This window comes from Cebidichthys violaceus, unplaced genomic scaffold, assembly GCF_023349555.1.
Source record: "Cebidichthys violaceus isolate CVI_PGR_0920_01 unplaced genomic scaffold, fCebVio1.0.p SCAF_7, whole genome shotgun sequence".
NCBI lineage: Eukaryota > Metazoa > Chordata > Actinopteri > Perciformes > Stichaeidae > Cebidichthys > Cebidichthys violaceus.
The window spans coordinates 13,202,247-13,222,780 of NW_027176927.1; the positions used below are offsets into that span (position 1 = coordinate 13,202,247).

Consider the following 20,534-nt stretch of genomic DNA (forward strand, 5'->3'; position numbering starts at 1 on the left):
GACTGCACTCAAACTGTCACTTCTGGGTGAGTAAGAATGTAAGTAAAGATGTTGCTTTAAGGTCCTCCAGAATCACTATTTTCTTTTGGAAGAGGTGTCTGCATGTGGCAGCTGGTGTCTCCTGTATGCTGATTTAAACCACCATTCAAAGAGGACGCTTTAAATGCACACTTGTGTGTTATTATCTTCTAAATGCAATAGTTGTATTTAGTTGGCGGCACTTTTTTTAATGTTTTTATTGAAAATAATCTCACTAACATGTTCATTGTTTTTAGAAGGGTTAACAGAGGAGAAAGATAAGAAATACAGGAAGAAAAAGTTGTGTGAAGACTAATGCTAATGATCTGGATTCAAGAATGTCATGGTCGCAAAACAGAGCAACACAGTTGTCATGAAATATGATACCCTTAATGTATTTCTTAACCTTTTTAGGTATCTATTTGACTTCAAAAGACTCCTTGCTGAGGAAAGTCACCGTACCTGTATATCTTAAGCTAACATGAAACAGATGGTCAGACTTTTGGCTCAGTGTCTCGCAGGAGGCGAAAGCCAAAAGCATCGCCGCCTCAGCAGCTGTGTTGCATTTCGACCACAGCCCTCCATCGCCTAGAAGGCTAAAAGTTGTTTGCACAAGAGCAATGTGAAGATGAGTTTAAGTTAACAACACCAGCAAATGTAGGTCTTTAGTGGGAATTAGGTGTATTTGTCAGCATTGTTGACATGTGGAGTCCTCGCTGGCTGCAGGTGATTATTCGCTCACTGGAGTGTGTCATGCTCTTTAACCCCAACTGGTGTGACGCAAAGACAGAGATGACCACCCAGTCTGAGAGGATGAGAGGCGTGCTTTACTGCTAGATTTTAGAATAACAGGATGTGTTTTTTTATCAAAAAGGTGAATTTATGTCACTTAATAAAAGGGGTTAGATCAGACAGACTCTTTAACAAAAGTGGATCACATGTATGAGGCCTAAGCATCTACTCTTTTCATGAGATAAGTGGTCATTATATAGACTCAGCCCGGACTTCTCTGTCTAGAGTGACACTTTTACTTGGCTGGTTTCTTCTCTTTTTTTTTGAAACACATGAGCAACACACAGTTATCGAACAGCCGGGAAAAGCCACGCCTTTCACTTAAAACTAATACATTCCAGCTCTTCCAAGAAATAATCCACGGCTAATTTAATCCCCGGCTGTCATCCGCTCTGTGATTCATCGTGCTCGTTCCTCTTCAGGGAGCCACGTTTGGCCCCGCCGTCATGTGGAGCCGTGTGTCACACTCTCACAAGTCTTTTCCTCATCGTTCGCTGGTCTGACCAGAGCAGAAGCGAAGCTCCTCTGTGAACAAAACAGGTGACTCACAGTCAGGGCTGCTGTCAACATCACTTGCTGCTGGGATTTGGAGAGCAGAAAGTACGTCTCCGTGCTGGGCAGTGAAGCTTGACATAATCAACCCTGTACAGAGCGGAACCAACCAGCTGCCAGGAGGCTGCCACTGCCGGCAGGAACAGTCTGTTGCCGCTGCCAGTGAAACATGAAACAAGTCAATCCTGTGGGCAACTTGCATGTGGTGGTTAAAATTGAAAGTGTAACACATTTAAATAGCCTGCCTTCTTGCATACTCGTGCTTTCCAAGTGGATGTATGCAACACAACTATGTGTTTGACCTCCTAACAAGGGTCAAAGCAGATCCACAGTTTGCAACTCATGCATGCTAGCTAGCTGACACTACAATAAAGATGATACAATAAAGATTTCTTCAAAGAATATTCATGGCGACGTGAGCGCGCCTGTGTGTGGAGTTTGTTCAGTACTTAACCATGTTTGTTTACTGCTTTTCCAGGGATGTCTCTGAGTGTAACAAGGGTGGCTTGTGTGTGAACACCTAACAAGCCCTGAAAGCCTTTTAGCACTTAAAGATCATGATCCATCAGTTCAGTGTTATTCATTGGTTGGTTTGAGTATTGATCCTGTTTCTTTAAAGATTGTAGAAGAGTCAGTGTAGGGTTACAGATCTGTCGGTAGAGCTCACTGTGCACAGGTCACCTTAGGTTGTGACGGCCAGTGAGGTAATGTTGTGCAACTATTACTGCTGTTATACGTTAAAGTCCTGATCTTTATATGTAGGTCTTGATTATGTCCTCATATCTCCCAAATTATCATAGAAACTAGTTCCACGATTCCAAGATACCATATCTGCAACATTTTGTATTTGACTTATTTATTTATTTCAACGTCCAGATTAGATAAGTGAAGTAAAAAGATGTGAGATATCCCCGGGTCTTGCAGTGGAAAAACATCGGCTCTGCTTGGTGGAGTGGAAAGAGCTCCCCATGGAAACCTGAATATGTGCCATGGAGCTGAATTAGTGTACCAAGGTACCACAGGGTCAGACTTCATCACAGCAGCCATCATCATGCAGACTGTTTGATAAGGCCTCAATCAATCTGCTTTGCGGCACATGAAAGAAAAATGTGTTGACTTCTGCAACAGAAATGTGCATGCAACAATATGCATGCACATTTCTCTGTAACATGAACCCTGTCGACATTAACCAGTGAGCACCTATCTCTCACTCACATCCTGGCAGTTTTTTAGGAATCATAGTAAGCAACAAGTTTATCATTTTAATAATGTCAATGTGTGCTCTGTAGGAGAATTGTAGGGAGAAAAAACAATTAATACAGGAGTCTTTGAAAATGGAGAATAAATACCGCTTTGAATACCTTTTTATCAAAATATAGCAATTTATTGTAGTTTATAGGCTATGATAGTTAATTTGCAGATGATGATTTAAAAAACCTATAATGAGCAACAATGTGTTGTTATATGGCAAATGAAACCATCCAAAAGTATATACATTTTTAATATGAGCTCAACTGCAGCTAGTACAGCTACATTTTGTACATTATGTACTTTTGCTGATGTCATTTTTTTGATGCACTATTTTTAATTCTAATGTGTGGTATGACTACTCTTAAAGGAATACTTCACTCTTAAAATGAACATTTGTATTTACATTACTAACCACATGCTATTACCTTGAATTCTTGAATATATACAAAGAGGCATTTTGTTGGTTAAATATTCCTTTAAGTAAAATATTAGAATACTTGTTCCACCAATGACTTTAATATCATTACTGTGTGGATCTTTAGGCAGCCTTAATGTATAAATACAAACATTGTAGGAATGTGGCTCTGCACAGATGATGGTTGTGCAATAACCTATAGTATAAAGGCAACTGAACTTCATGTCGGACTTTGTCACGGCCCAGGTTTAAGAAGCAGCAGCAGCAATAAAGTGAGATGGTAAAAGAGGTGGTGCAAGGTGACAGACAGATAGATTGTGGTACTGAGTCACTGAAGGCCCTTCAGTGAAGGGACAAGACCAAACATATTCCCAGCTTGTTTGACTTATAGCAAAGGCCACAGTGCAGTTTTACGAGGAAAGAACAGGCTAAATGCTCCATATCGCTTTTGTTACTTAAAAAGCTTCTAGGTAAACGGGAGAAAGGTAGCAAATACACACAGAGAGATGTGTTTTACAGTAAAAACTCAGAGCAGATTTTGACCAGTTACAGTACTACATAAATATCAACCCTTTACCTGAAAACCTTGTGTAAATCTGTCAAAACTATGGAAAACAAGCCATGTTTTTTTTCTTTAATCAACATTCACAAACACCTGTCATGAATTTGGAAATGTCTGATCATACATATATTAATCTAATTAGTGTGGTTTGTTCATTTTATATCATAAAGTTGTTTTGTTGCTCTTGGAACAACCAGCTGGCTCTCTCTGGCCCACTGCATGATGGGATACACTTTTGACCGATCCCATAATGCTTCCAGGAGGAGGATTAAAGAAATCTGGATGATGATCTGAGAAACGTGCTGCTAACATATTTTTATTACTGACACTGCTGTTTTCAGAGCAGTATCTGTTACGGCAGTCACGCTGCGCTGGTATGATCATGACCTTACCGGCCATCGTCTCGGAGGGAGCTGCTTCATTTTGTGGCTATGCTTGACCCCAAAGGTGTCCAGTCAATCAACACAATTGTTCCCCAACGTGTTACGCTCTTTATCGCCACTCAGGCTGAGTTATTCTCTCAGCTACTGGATGGGGGGTGAGGAGCAGGATTTCTGGGAATGAAATCAGAGCTTGCTGCTAAATAGGGGTTCCCTCTCACTTCTGGTAAATGCTCCAGAGAGAGCAAAGAGCCAGTTCTCCTCTCTGGTTTCTTTTAATATAAAATGTCCACCCCAGGCACATGTGTTGAGAAAATTACAGAACATGTTTATTTTATAAGCTTTTATGGTCTCATTTTGTGTACTCAGCGGTATCTGCATGTTGTATGCAGCTGTCGACTTGTTCCAACGACCCTGTAGTGCAGTTGGTAATATTTGAGCAGGGAGAATCATACCAGACTGAGAACCCACAGGGAACCCTTCATCTACCATCACCCAAGCTGAGAAGTGAATCAAACTGGGGTTTATTTTCTTTTTGTGTAGTATTTGACATTATAGTATGCAACAGGGACCCTAAATGGAGTGGGTGTGGTGCAGTTGCACAACATGATTTACGCTCCAGTTAAGGAAAGACGTCCCGGTCCAAGTTAGGATGTCCCAGACATACAGGAGGTGAGGGTGTTTTATTACCAGGGCCATACCTTCCTTCTGCACATGCTCTTCTATAAGAAGGAATAAGTCACATGTGACATATTCATGTGCTTAGCTGAGAGTTTGAGGAAAAGAGAGAAACATATATTCAGCATAGATGCAGAAGGAAATGTATGCATGACTCCCCCAGTTCTCAATTATCACATAAGTCGAAAATTTATTGGGGAAATATCATCCTCTAAAGGAATTTCTTATCTTTAGTTGTATACCTTTGTATAGATCTATGTTTATAAACAGCAGCTGCTATTTGACTTACATTCTTTCTCCTTCAATAATGTATTTGACATAACACACAACTTCAGCCCCCCCCCCTAAAGAGAGTAAAGTGAGCTGAGCCTTTCGTAATACGTAGCCTAACACTATAGTCGACCGTTGAGCTGTAGAGTGCTTTGACTGCAATAACCTCTCTTTTCTGAAGAAACTGTCACAACTATGGCATAACTATGGATCTGCAATAGGAAATGGTAGAATGTATTGCCACAGCTCTCAGTGCTGGGGTATCAATAAAGAGGTGAGAAAACAAAACTCATCCTATAACATGAAACCACCAAATGACTCATTGGATCTAGTTTATTACCTAAACCAATCTTAACATAACCATAATCTTTTTGGAAATAATATAACGTTTTGGTAACAACAATGCAACATAGGTAATGATTTGATTTTAGACCAACATTAGTAGCAAGACAACAGATTAACATCAATTTGTGATTGCTTTTTCTCAACTGAGTATTTTTCCATTTCAGTGTGTGTGGGTGTGGACAGACCCGGGAGCTGATGTATAATGCCACTTGAATCTTAAGTGTATTTTGGTGTGTTTGTTTTTCTTTTCCAGCAGCACACACGGTCTGCTCTGCCAAGCACTACTGTAATCAATCAGGTAGGCAGCGGAGAGAGTCTGACGTCAGAAGCGTGGCTGCTTGCGTAACCTTTCTCCACTGTCCCATAGATTTGTCATCTGGAGCAATCTAGAGAAGCAAACTCAACCTCTCTTATCACACACTCTGTCTACTGCGTGTTTTTGTCCCCCGGAGTCCAACCCGACTGGTCAACTCAACCTGGCTGAATATAGACAGCTTATCTGCAGCCATGGCAGACTGAGCCCGACAACACACTCTGATAGAATCCAACTTTTTATTAATTCACAAAGCCCAAGTAGATTGTCAAAATGAAACATGCAGTGTAATGTCACCCATGCTGTGTATTAGCAGCAGCTGCATCACTATTTTAGCTATGGCAATACTGTCCACTGTCACCCATGATGCACACTCTAATAATAGCAAAGTATCTTCTCGTATAACTTGTCCTCAGTGACAGATGAGGGAAGTCTTCTTGGGCAAATAATTCACTTAGATTGTCGTGGGCCCTGACAGACTAGTGAGAAAAGAGCTTCACAACTCATCCTGTGCGACAGACGGAGTGTTATCCGTCTTCGCACGATTGGTCATTGTGACACTTGGCTGCTTGTTGTTTGGCTTCATCGATTTTCAGCCAGGCTTTTACAACACGCTGTGACGTCCAAGCATGTCCTCACTCTTGAGAGAAAAGCCTGTTCCTCTGCGTTGTTCCTCATCCTGTCGCTGCCCGTGAGGCAAAGACAGAGAGAAAGATATTTGACAACAAAACAAATTACTGTCTGATTTCTTTTATCCGCCTGTGAGCACAAATGCAGAAAAAGAAAAGTCTTCAAAGGACTTTCATTGATGGCCATTAATATCATTTCTTCAAGATTACCAGATTGTTTCATAATGTTTACATGGTTAGGACTGGAACATACGCCTGCCTAACGCACCATTTGTTAAAGGTGTGTTTAAATATGGGCTATCTCACCGCGCCTACTAGACTCACACACTGAGTTGTCATGGCTCCAGCAGGATGTCAACTCAGGGATAAATAGAGGATCAAGTGGCATTGACATGAAGTCACAAAAGGGGAATTAAACACAAAGCAGTGAACACATTTGAGGATTTTGTTTTGTTGTTGTCTCATTAGTGTTAATTGCTTTTGTTCCACTGCATGAATGAATTGACTTCACATCCATCTGACCTCCCTCTGCCATGAGTCTGTGAGGGAACCTGAGAATGTCAAGTGGCCTGACATTTATCTCCTGTCACTTTTCTCTTGTTCCCAAGTGTTTCGCATTCAGGTAAATGCTGGTTCTGCTCCCAGGATGCACAGCTGCTACATGGAGGGTTATTTATAGTCGGATGACGCAGATGTCTGACATCGGCACCTGGCAGGGCCCTCAGCTGGAGACGCCTCTGCCCAGCTGCCCGACAACCGAAGTGGATGCTGTTGCTGGGGAAACAGGAATATGTTGACATCACAGGATTTGAAGTGGTCTTCTGCGGAGACCAAATCCATACTACGCCCATGCCCCCGATCTCTCGGAGGCTTGTGAGACACTGTCAACTTCCTGCTGTGTGTTGTGGCCAACGGTGTGAACTAAATACACACGCACATGTTTAGGGAAGACAATGTGCGTAAGGGTGTGTGTCTGCCGCTCTGTGTTTTATTGCTGCATCACTAAAAACCCACACAGATCAATCATGAAATGAACTTTACTCTCTTGTAAACATTTTACAGGTGCACTAACATGCTGTGTGCACATGCATGATTTGTTAGGGATTGTATAAATGATGACATATTTGGGTAATTTTAAAAGAGGAAATTACTGAAGTTTTCACCTGTATTGTTCAACGGCAAATTATACTGGCAAAATCTTCTCACCACTCAAAGAGTCTGCTATTGTGTCAGGTCCTTCATTAGAGGATAGTTAGTGAATTTAAACATATACTAGACTGCATGCAGAACAGGATAAGATATAAAGACAGAGAAGACTCAAAAGGGTTAAATAAACTGGAGGACACTGAATGCATCTGAAAGCAGCTAAACAAAGCAATCTAATATGTGTGCATTATTTTACTCAAGTCTCACTGTAATTATTTTTGATTGCCTCAGATGGACCATTACCTACAGTTTTGGGCATAAAAAGTTGACATTATGTTCTGTGCAGAGGAGAGGAATGTCTCTGTATCTGCACCGAAAACAAATAAAAAAGCACTCTGCACCACAGATAAGGTGGCAGAGTGGAAAGAGGGGGCAGTGAGGTATATGAAAACTCAAATGGAAAGCTTAAAGGGCATCACGGGTTATCGGAGCCTTTTCATAAACCCCTGCACAATCATGAGCTAATTGAATAAATGATTGTCCGTGGGGTTGCAGCCTTTAATTTTCCACTGGCTGTATAAACAAACTCAAAGGTAAGGCTACCCTACTTTAAACAAGGCCATTTACTAAAAAAGATAAGGAGCTATAAAAATGTGTGATCAGCAAGCAACATTTTAAAGGTTTAATACCCTGCTATCATAGTTTAAATACTCTGCTGTTGACAAACAGCTCCTGGATTGCAGTGAAATAGATGATGGTTTTCTTGAAGTTTTCTATGGAGTCGGATTTATTTATCAGATATTGTTAGAGGCTGAGTTTTTTTCATTATGAACAAATCAGTAAAGCTAGAAAAACGCATGCATTTGTATTGTGTATATTTTACAGTATTTTGTATTGGGCATAATGGGCCTACAGGGTTTTTCAAACTCTGTGATGTTGGTGTGGATGGAGATTATGCTGCCCTACAAAGCCAAATGGTGGAGGCCATGGAAGCACATTTTTTGGTGAATCGTTAATATATTGTAAATATATTGTAAATCGCTAATTTCTAATATTGCTGCAACAGACGATTTGATCATAATGATTGTTTGAGGGAAAACCCTGTCAGCATGCATAGTGCACGCGGAGCAGAGCAGAAGGGGGAGGAGACTGCCACATGCGTCACGCGAAGGGTGTTTCCTGCAGACAGGGCGTCCATAATCAATGGGCAAACACAGCAGCCAATCACAGGGCTCATGCTAATGAGGATGCTTTAAACCCTCTGATGAATCGGTTCTTTGCAAGACTGACCGGATAGTAGCTGCACACACCGATGGAAACGGCTGCTCCCACCTTCTGCACGTCTGACTGAAACTTTTTCCACTTCTTCACCTCAACAGTAGTAACAGGACCTCCTCACCGCTGACCTCCGCGGGAATATCTCACTTGTGTTGAAGAGAGAAGAGCTCAGCTGAGAGGAAGCGATCATTCACGTTCTGCTGAATTCTTTCGTTTTTCTAACAAAATTAAAGTCGTCATGTCTTGCGGTGATACGTCGGATCAGAGTCGGCGGTTCTGCGTTTTGTCTTGGGATCAGGTGCAGCGCTTGGACTCGATCCTGGGAGAGGCGGTCCCCATCCACGGCCGAGGAAACTTCCCCACTCTGTCCGTGCAGCCACGGCAGATTGTCCAGGTAACGTCACTAACCCACCACGAATATGAAATTGAATTGGCTACAGCTGACTGTGTTTCAGGTGGTTAGATGGTGAAACGTGCATCAAACATGCACTTTTACACATGATCTCGCTGCGGTAACACTAATTATATATTATCATGAAGTCTGGAACTCCCGTTGAAACCTCTCTAGGACCCCTGGTGGTCTCCAAACCCCACCGACAAAACCCAGGATTTAACCTACAACCTATATAGGTTATTTGGATCCTTCCTTGCTCTAATGTACTTTCATGACACATTACATAAAACATTTTTTGTTTGTTTTCTCTACAATGTATCCCTTCAGTGATTTATTCTTTAAACAATATTTGAAGGGAAGACATTTCTGTAATCTTGGTGACACTAAATTTAAGGTATTCTTCATTCAAATTTGTCAAACAACAGACTGAGGGAAACACTGAGGAGTTGCAGCTCCCCTGGTTTGACTTAAAATGTTTGAAACGGAAACGTGCCATTGTGGCTGGATCACATTCTCCTGGTGCGTCTCTTGATAGTTGGCTATGCGTTAATTGCAAAATAAATGCCATGATAGAATTTCAGAATGAACATATAGGGGCTTCCTAAATCAAGTCGGGTAATGTGTTGGAGAATCCTTTTTTTATTTTACATATTGGCATATTCAAGACGAGCGCAACATGCATGTGAAGCCCAGTGCTACATGCTTGTGGTTGTGGAAAGATGAATGCTCCATTGAACGTGAAAGAGATTTAAATGCAGGTTTGAGCCCTAAATGTGGGGACTCTGTTTCTCCTGGAAGGAAAACCCCATACCATTTTATTCTGCTCAAATCTGCCATCTGCCACATTTTTTTTTTTTTTTTAAGTGGTTGGCATTGAATCTCTTGTCATGTTTAGCTATTTAGCCTAAATGTACATGGGTTTTGATGATGTAATTGTGCCTTTTCTGTTTTGCTTCACAAGAGGCATGACTGAGTGTGGACCTTTGTCCCACTGCAGGGTTAGAGGGATAAACAGGCCGCAAAAACATCCACTGCAGCATCATAAAGTTCTAGAGTCCAAGATGTTACAGAGGGCTGTAACTGTAGATCTAAGATAACAACTCTCTGTTCTCAACTGCTTCACAGCTTTTGAGTGAGAGAACACTCTATACCACTCAACTCCTTGCACTTTTTCCCCCACTTACCTTTTTTATTCATTTATTTTTTTTCCCTCAAGAAATGAGTGACACATGGCAAGATGTGTAAAGCTAGCAGAGCCATACCTGCTTCCACAGACAGTGTAGTCAAGTGTGTGCGACTACCTGTAGTCAGAGGCCGGAGGGAGGAAAGGTGTCAAGTGTAGGCCAAACCTTGAATTTGGCTCTGACTGCGCCGACCGACCACAGAAGCACACAAACGGCACAATATTATTGCTTCTGATTGGAATTTGAACCTCATCTTCCCCACTTTATGGATGAATGATTACAATGCTATTACTGCCAAGTTATGCAATTGTGATCTTATCCGTTTACACACTCCAGTGTGGAGGGTTGACTTGCCTTTAAATGTTTGTTTGTCCGTAGCCTGACCCAGTATGTATAAATAGAGCCAGCTTGTTATCTGATCACCATGGGAGAGAGAGTTAACAGACACTAATCTGAGAGGTCAGTGCCAGTGGGGAGATTTAGGATTGGGTTCAAGTGTGTGACAACTAATTTGTACTTCAGGTTTTACATGTTTGAACAGTATGCAAATTATTATTTGAAGTGTAGCTTCAAGTGTAGGCATTTGTTTGTTTTTCATTAGTCTGCTACATGGCTTAGTGCCTACACTGAATAAATATGACAAACTTCTTAAATGGCTTGTCGGACTTGGTCTTCCTCTAAACAGAAGATCGGAGGTTCAATCCTTGGGCAAGATACTGTGTGTGTGTGTGTGTGTGTGTGTGTGTGTGTGTGTGTGTGTGTGTGTGTGTGTGTGTGTGTGTGTGTGTGTGTGTGTGTTAGTTTATCGCCTGATGAGCCTCTGCCATCAGTGCACAATGTGTGTGGTTGGATCACTAGAAATGTGCTATGTAAATGCAGTCCATCATGTCATTCAGATCTAAGTTTCCACTGAACACTTTCATCGCTTCCAAATGTTTTCAGAACAATAATATAGTTTTTATGGCACGAGTTGAGTATAACTTCCCTTCAGGCAACTTTGCTGAATATGTTTGATGTCTTATTTCAGACATTTTTCCACTTTGTGACTGCTGGCAGTGATGTTGGCACACCATGTCCAGCTGTAGATCATCCTCTTCTAACGTGGTGAGACGGTTTAAACATCTCACAGGTCACTGGGACAGAGAAAGGGAATAACCACTGACCCTTAATGACCTGAGGTTATAACGTTGAGCCTGAAGATTTTTTTTTTTTTTTTTTTTTTTTTTTTTTATATGTTGGAGATCACTGGTCTTGCCACTGGTGTTCACTCCCTTTTGGTTGCAGTTGAGGATTATATATCTTATCGCTGTGTTTGTGATAAGATAAGACAATCTGACACAGTGGGAGATGGACCTGGAGCACGGAGTTCTGCTGCTCTTTGTTTGGGCTCTTCAGGTTTAATTCAAACTGAGGCTGATGGTGATTAAATGGATTTTTGTAAGCAACAATATAGATCTGGCCTTTACAAGTTATTGATTTCAACTAGGCCCATGTCGAGCTTATTTGCAGCTAGAAGGGCATAGTTTTCAAATGTTTCGATTTCTCTTTTTCCTTTTAAAGAAAACCTTTATAAATGAATGTATTTCATCAATAACACGCTGTGTCTCTGTCTCGTCTCTGTTCAGGTGGTGCAGGCGAGGCTGGAGGAGAGGGGTGTGTGCGTTAAAGACGTGAGGCTGAACGGATCAGCTGCCAGCCATGTGCTCCACCAGGACACTGGACTGGGTTACAAGGACCTTGACCTGATCTTTGGGGTGTCTCTGAAAGACGATCAGGCCTTCCGTCTGGTGAAGGACGTCGTACTGGACTGCCTGTTTGACTTCTTGCCAGCCGGAGTCTCTAAGGAGCGCATCACGGCACTGACCCTCAAAGAGGCCTACGTACAGAAACTGGTGAAAGTATGTAATGACACGGACCGCTGGAGCCTCATCTCGCTGTCCAACAACACGGGCAAGAATGTGGAGCTAAAATTTGTGGACTCTTTACGGCGGCAGTTTGAATTCAGCGTGGACTCCTTCCAGATTTGCCTCGACTCTCTGCTGTTATTTGACCGCTGCTCAGAGACGCCCATGTCTGAGAGCTTTCACCCCACTGTGATCGGCGAGAGCGTGTATGGGGACTTCAAGGAGGCCATGGACCACCTGTGTCAGAGGACCATAGCTACACGCAGCCCGGAAGAAATCCGAGGGGGAGGCTTATTGAAGTACTGCCACCTGCTGGTGCGAGGGTTCACGCCCTCTTCGGAGGCGGACATGAAGCACATGCAGCGCTACATGTGCTCGCGCTTCTTCATTGACTTCTCTGACATAGGAGAACAGCAGAGGAAACTGGAGGCCTACCTGCAAAACCACTTTGCTGGGATGGAGCACAAACGGTACGAGTGCCTGATGACTCTTCACGAAGTAGTGAACGAGAGCACCGTGTGTCTGATGGGCCACGAGCGGCGCCAGACGCTCAGCCTCATCTCCATGCTGGCGCTGAAGGTGCTGGCTGAGCAGAACGCCATCCCCACTGTAACAAATGTGACGTGTTACTACCAGCCAGCCCCGTACGTGCAGGACATCAACTTCAGTAATTACTATATTGCACATGTGCAGCCGCCACAGCTTTCACCGTGCAGTAATTTATATCAGACGTGGCTGCCCTGTAGCTGAACTGGCTGGAGGTGGACTGAAAAAAAAAAAGAAAAAAAAAATGCAAATAAATGAAACTCATTCATGCCAAATGTGACTTGACTAAAACAATCCTGTACTGCTGTACATCTGATTGAGCCGACGCATACATTTTTCTCACTTGTATTCTCTTGCAAAACATCTGTGAGATTGCTGGTCATTTCTGAGATGTAGCGATGATATCTTCTTTAAGTATTAAAGTCTTTATGAAGCTTTATATATGTCAAAAATACATTTTTGAGGAAACAAACATTGAAGCTGGTGTTATTTTCATAGTCTGGCTTTATTTTATTTTTTTGAATTACATACTGGACCAAAGATGTATTTGTTGTTCAGAAAGGGAATGTTGTTATGATTCCAAGTGCCTAAAATGAACCATAAAATGTTCTAAAAAAACATCTGTAAAGTGAAAATTGTGCTTTCGGTGTTTTCTAGAGTACTCTGTCTCTCTTTTCAGGAACAGAAGCATTCATTTTTGTGAAATTAAAAAAAGGGAAAAACTACTTTTCTTTTGTATCGTGGTTATTTTCTTTTAACCGTGGCCTACAATGGTCGTTGCATTTTAATCTTCGGTTCTAAGGGCTGCAGTTAGATTAAACTGGTCATTATCTGAACTGCTTCACCATTCACACAGCTTGTATATTCTCACATGGACATCATACATAGCAGGTTTTCCATGAAACTGAAATTAGCTTTGACTCCCACTTTGTCCTATCTTGCTGTGGATGGATTGGCGGTAGTTTATCCTGTACTTGATAAGCTGACGACAACAAGGCAGCTCATTTCCAGTAACCAGGCCCATTGAAATGCATATACTGTCGGCTGGAGTGAGTTGCATTTGTTAAACTGGGCTGAGGATCCATTACAATCTGAGGACATGAACCATAAGGAGGCTTTTTCTAAAGCACAATGGCTTCTCTCTCCTCTGCGATACTAAAGCTTTTTAACAAAGGCTGGCCTGTTCTCCCACCATGGCTCTTCTGGAAACCCAGCCCTGTTTGCTTGACTGAGTCCACATCCATGTAATTTTGCCTGAGTCAAAAAACCTTAAGCTAGAATGGTAAAGTTTATTAAAAGACAGAGATGGTGGAAACGACACAGCTCATATAGATTATTAGCAGACCTTTGGTTCTTTACGGGCCAATATTTACATCCGCCGTGCAAAGTGGGAACAAAATAGTGTATTTTGCCAGATGTGAGTCACACTCATTCATTTCGTCTCCACATTGAGCTCTAACTAGATTTTTAAGTTGAGTGTTGAAAGACAACATTAGAAATGTGGTGTTATTGAAGCTTATACATACACTGCCTTATCTTTTGTATAAATCTGTTAAATACAGGGTTTCTGGGAACAGTCCGTTCCAGAGCCAGGCTAAAGTAATGGACTGTCAATTTTTCCACTATGACATATTTTACTTTGTCTTGTATTATCTTGGACAAATAGCCAGGTCAACTGAGGGGGAACCTGCAGGGCAATGCTCTGCTGTTGGGCCCCTATGACTCCCCATCTACGTCCCTCTATGCATTGAGTATGTACCCTGTAGCCTCCAACATTAAGTCTGCTGCAACCAGTGCTCCAAAATAATACGTATTTTGTGATTAAACACAGCTTGTTTTGAAATATGCATAATGTGAGCACAATATAAATAATATAGAAAACTCCTACATTTTGACATTGGATCCTTCTAAAACAGTAGCTAATGATAACACCCCTTTTGGTGCTGTACTGTCTTGGTGCAAATTTCCAATCAATTTTGGAATTAAAGGGGAACTCCACCAATTGTACATACAAACATAAGTTCACTTGCCATGAGCAGTGCTACTCAACCTATAAACAGCTGTGTTACTGTATGTCCTCTGTGGCTTTGAAGGAGCTTTCTAAAGTCTGAGAGAATTTATTCATTTTTATCTTGGCTTGGCGTTGGAGACTACAAATTCGAGAAAGCCTGAGTTACAAACGGAGGGCAGGAGTTTGATTCATCATTATTTCTTCATAAAGTGCAATATTAGATCAGTGGAGCGCCCCTTAAATTAAATGACCAAAACCATCTGACATGCAGCAAACCCTAGGCTTTTGGAGCACCTCAGCATCGACTTGCACAACTTGTTTACTGTTACAAGTTGGAGCAACTTTGTAATCTTCAGTTCACATTAGTCAGTGCTTGACGTTTTGGATTCATATGGCTCAGTCTTTAGAACAGAGCGACAGCCCAAGTGAAGATGATGCCGTCTTCTTCTATATTTTCAACTCTTTAATTGGATTTGCTAGTTCATTGGTGCCTACATGACACCTTTGCATATAATGAAAAACTAGATGCATGTTCAGAGTCATGACCTCTATATGCTGCTCCTAACTAAAAGACAGTTTCCTAATAGGCTTTTCCAATATACCTACCTCAACTGACATATAGTTTATGGAAACCTACAGAGATTAATGTCTATTACATGTTATTCAGTGTCTACATCTGCGATTATCCCTGATCATGCTTATCCTTTCTTCCACTTTATAACAGCATACTTCAAAAACATACAAATATTTGGAGAAGACTGAAATATTATGAGCTGAAGGGCACAGTTCAACACTAAAGATACTGGAAATGATTTACTGCTGACTTGAAGCCAAAGTTTTGAATCTAACATCCTGGTAATCTGTCATGATCACTGGCTCTGCTTGTTCTGGCACAATGTCCAAGTGTTATGTACCGTCTGTACGTTGTTCCTTTCGTTATTCAAGCAGACGTGAGTGTTTTGCATCTCAGGGTGTGTCCTTGTAGCTTTCTTATAATATTTGCACTCAAGTCTAAGTGAAACAATATTTTCATGATCAATATCAAATCTTAGGATCAGTGCATATAAGACATGCAAGATAACTTCACTGTCACTGCTAGCTGCAACCCATCATATTATAAATACCCCAGTGTGATTAAAGAAATGTTGCACTTGGATTTAACAGAAACACGTAGTAGTAGCAGTTGAACTGATACAGTTGATTAAAAACGATTTCAATCAACTACCATGTCTAGAAGATATGAACAGGATTTTATCCCAGGGATGATATAATGTAAGATTTCTCAGACATTTAATTTGGGCTTTAATTTTGAGTGTATGTGTGTGGGCTGAAGTTCTGTGCACACATCTGTGTGAAAGGAGGGTGATGACAGGACAGAGACGCAGTAATGACAGAGATTTCACAATTTCTTGCCACAACACAAATCAAACTTGCCCTGGCCCGGTATCTGTGCTATTACCTCTCTTGAAAAAGGATTTATTCACCCAAGGGAGCGATTATAATGTCCCACTTACCCACTATCCATTAAGCTTCTAACGTCGGGCCTCTGTTCGGTGCATTATTTCGCTCTATGTTGTCTCCTCTGATACAAGACAAACTTTTAAGACTCAATCCAGATCAAACTGAGTCAGGAAATGGAGATGTTTTAAATTAAGCTGTACTTGGGGAGCACATGACTCTGTGGATGTGACATCATCCTGAGGGTGCAAAGGGGAAACACATGTCTCAGCTGAACTGAATGATTGGAGCAAGCTGACATTGCAGCCTCAGCTGGAGGAAATGTGTGCGTCCTCGTCTGTGTTGCTGTGTTGCCGGGGTACGGCTCTGAGAAATGTCCACAAGTTCTTCATGAGGAGAGAGAGTCCAAACAACTGTGGCAGAGTTATCTCCAGGTGTATTATAAAGAGGAAACCCACACTTTACAATAAGCCACAAAGCCTGCAGTCAGGAATAATTGTACTATAAATCACGAGTTGCTGTTGTCAGGTGAAAACCTTGTATCTCCAAAATTTTTAACTTAACTTTAACACTTTAGCAATGGGATTTGAAAGAGTTATGACTATAAGAGGTTGGATAGATTTCTTATCTGACAGAAAAGACTTTAATTCTGAACTTATTTGAAAATATGAAACATGAAAACTTGCCTGAAAACACGGAAAAATGAGGAGAGGCAGGGTTCTCCCTGGATAGCAATGAAAACATGAAAATCTGGACAGCAACAAAGTAATAAAGATTTTTTCGCCTGCATACACTAAAGTTTTCTTCCACTGAGTAAGAAGTCATACAGTCGATGTAAGGGCTCTTGGTTGGTTAAAAAACAATATAGCCTATACAAGTAACAAAGTAAATTTCCTTAAGTACAGTAGACTTTTGAGGTACTTGTTAGGTTACGCTATTCCCCTATGTCACTGCAGTTCAAAAGGAACCATTGTACTTTTCACGCCACTACTTTAATTTGCCAGCCAAAGTTACTTTGCAAATCAAATGCCCTGCTCACTCACATTGGTGTTTTAAATTGATGGCTTATTGGACCTGTAATCAGGCGTTAGTTGGGTGGAGCCATGCTGAGTTTTACATGATATCACCAAACTCTAAGATGGATGATAACACTGAACACAGGGTAAGTTGTTGCACTCATGTACAACAAAACCAACAGACGTTTGAGGGAAAAGTCAATCAAGCACAATTTGTTCATGCCCACACAATCTTGACTTTTACTTGTACGGAGTAGTTAGTATACTGCTGTATTGCTTAATTTACTTAAGTAATTAATCAAATACTTCTGTAATTTACATCAACTAAAAAGCTTATTTTACCTAATGGAATAGTTACGGTACATATCTCCAAGTAAAATAACAACTTGTCATGTTTACATTTCTGTTAGGGATATTTTGAAATGTCAGAGAAAACCAGGTCTTTGTGCTAATACAAGCTAAGCTAAGCTAAGCTAAGCTAAGCTAAATTAAGCTTAACTAAGCTAATTGACTAGCTACTGGCTCTGGATTTATTCTCTTTAGCTCACAGACATGCGAGTGATATAATTCGTCTCATCTATGTCTCTACAAAAACAGTAACAAATAAACCAAAATACAACACAAAAGGATAAAAGAGATTTCCGCAAAACATTTCCTTTAAGTTTGCATTAAACTGGCAACCCGCACTAGTCTGTTTAATTTTTTGGTTTAGAATAATTGCTGATTAGTAAAGCTTTAATAAATCAGTATTAACCACTAATAAAGCCAATAAAGTAAATGAAATACATTGATATAACAAAGTTGTTATCTTCATTCTCTCTTTCTCTCGATTCAAACCCCAAACAGACTTGGATCTGAGAGTTGAGCAGGACTCAGATGCAGCTGGACACTGGTTTGACTAAAGCTGTGAATCACCAGACCAAAGTGTGTGTGCTCACATCCATGTGTCTGCTCATTTAGAAAGTGATGTCATGATGGCCGGATGGAACATGCTAGAAAACCCCAGTGCATAGAGTAGAGACAGGACGGTCTCTACTGGGGGCGTTGTGAGGCAGAGGGTGGGGTAATTTGAGGTGGTGGATGTGTGTGTTCGTGTGTGTGTGGGTTTCGGGGTACCAAAATAGCCTGCAGGAGAGAAATTTAATCTGTTATTTTACTTCAGAGTTCAGGGAGCGTGGGGGTTTTACCGCAGATCCAAACTGCTGCTGGAGAGGCAAAGTAAAGTGTGAGAGACACTCACACAGAGAGAGCCAGCACTGAGCATTCCTGGCATTACAGCCCGCTGACAAACAATCCTAACTTTATCCAGCCAGCCTCGCCAACTGAATGGCTGCAGTGTGTAGAGTTTACCCACTGAGGGGGGCAGTGCCCAGCCGATCCTCCACTCCGTCCCAATCCAAACACTGTAATGTCTGAAGTGCAACTGTCAACTCAGTGTCTGCAATCTCATAGCCTCATCTTTGGTGTTTGCCAGTACACAAGTAATTATTTTTGTATTATTCATTTGATTGCTATTCTCATTATTAAAGTACCAGATGGCCTTTTCATGGTCCTAACATTTATACACCAAAAAGATGGTCATAAATTCTGCCAGACACATAAGCACACATGTCTGCTTCTATAAATAAAAAAAAGATCTGTCAGATGGGACTAGAAAGATTCAAAAGGAAAAAATAACATCCGTGTCGTTCAACTATAAAAGATATTTTATGAGAACAGCTCAACACCCTCTACTCTGTGGCAAAGATCAAGCTATTGTCTGCTATTTTACCATCATACAGCCACACAGCCACACATGTAACTCTGCAGTACAGCCGTGCCACATTATTCATATTGTTGTCTCATGTAAGAACAAAAGTAATGTAGTGGAGAATGAAAGTTCATTTTTGACCTGACATAAATAATCACATCAAAACATCCATTAGTTTGTTGTGCCACATTTTTTTATTTCACATGATCTTACTTTAGTTGCGCTGCCCATTGTCATAGAATTGACAGTTTGCTACACCTTACTCCAAACAGCTGTTGTCCAAACTTAGCATAGCAACCATAAAGAGACATAGATATCACGTAAGCTGCAATCTTTGACATGTTTGCCCACCGTAGTCGTTGCACACGCGGTTGCCATGTGAAATCCTCCTTTGGACTCTTTAATATCAGTTGGACGTCATGTGGATCCCATCACCAAGGCCCTTTTCACTGATGTCCCGCTCCCTGCATTCCTGAAAGCAGGACAGGAAGTGCAATGTTGAGAGAAGGGCCTGGTTGTGCTCTTCATCAACACTGGTGGGGGAGAGAGGATTGTTGAAGATCTCCATGTGGGGTTTTCAAGAGACGGGTGATGGTGGTGACTCATGCGTGAGGACTTGGGTCCAATCTGATGTGGGTTTGTATACTCGGGGCCCCAGTAAAACTCACTCTTCCACCTTTCAATCTTTCCACTTCTCAGAGCTGCTGTTCACTCCCGCCGCTGTCGTCAGCTGGCTGCTCAACCCCCCACAATCTGCCTCCCGCTGCCAGTGACTGGGGTTATTGGCTACTAACTCACTGATCACATCAGCTCAATCTGGTTATAATAACTGTATGGCTCTGTGTTGATATTAATCTGAGCTAAATCATTAAATGCTCCATATCTTGATATTGCTCCAAGGTCATTGGATAACTTTTGAGGATGGCAATTTCCCCACTCAAAACCAACAACTTCTGTCAAACTGTATTTCTCTGTCTGCAACTGAGATCAGATGGAAAATGAGGCCTCATCAAAACACATAAATCAGTGATTCCTTTTGCTGGTATACATTTCACTTCGGAAAAGCTTTTGCTCCAAATTATCAGGGAACTGTCAAAAAAGTCAGTGTGCTGATATAAAAGTCATGGCTGCAAACAGATTTTTTTTACTTTATTGATGCCACTGCTGGCAGACTCTCTTAAAAGCATTTTTTTAAAATTAGGTTATAAATATGCATCCATGTTCACTATATTTCATAATTGATAGTGAACGTCAAGAGAAGAATTGATTCCAGTTGCATTTCAAGATTCACATAATTCACTTGAATTGAATTTAAAAGGGAACATCAGATAATTAAACCAAACCGAACATTAGGAAATATATCTCTGATGGCATACAATAATTACTCCCAATAATATACACTTTTTCTGATCCCTAGCACAAAGACAATGAATTTTCCTATTAATTCCTCAAATGCATTTCCAAGCATTAAACTATGCTTGTTAAACAGACAGAGGGAGTGAATTACGAGCATGCAATTACCATGGTGTGTTCCAGCTGTTCTGGTGATTATTTTAATTATTATACTGTCAGTCAGTTTTTATGGTGAGATATAAAACTTTTCCTTTTCTCATGAAATCATTTTGTCTGTCTACCAGAAGGT

General features: G+C 41.2%; 1 protein-coding gene across 1 annotated transcript; it reads left to right on the plus strand.

Moving 5' to 3' along the window:
- Positions 1 to 8,646: 8,646 nt before the first annotated feature.
- On the plus strand, positions 8,647 to 13,382 carry tent5ba (terminal nucleotidyltransferase 5ba). The gene is made up of 2 exons (XM_068736059.1): positions 8,647 to 9,023; positions 11,833 to 13,382. Exons 1-2 carry the CDS (start codon positions 8,868 to 8,870, stop codon positions 12,859 to 12,861), a joined length of 1,185 nt encoding a protein of 394 aa, XP_068592160.1. The 5' UTR covers positions 8,647 to 8,867; the 3' UTR covers positions 12,862 to 13,382.
- Positions 13,383 to 20,534: the final 7,152 nt, after the last annotated feature.

What these genes read in the sequence shown, in the direction of transcription:
- tent5ba (XM_068736059.1), top strand. Translation starts at nt 8,868, where the DNA reads ATGTCTTGCGGTGATACGTCGGATCAGAGTCGGCGGTTCTGCGTTTTG. An exon ending in AGCCACGGCAGATTGTCCAG is followed by an intron (nt 9,024 to 11,832) that starts GTAACGTCACTA and finishes GTCTCTGTTCAG; the next exon opens with GTGGTGCAGGCGAGGCTGGA.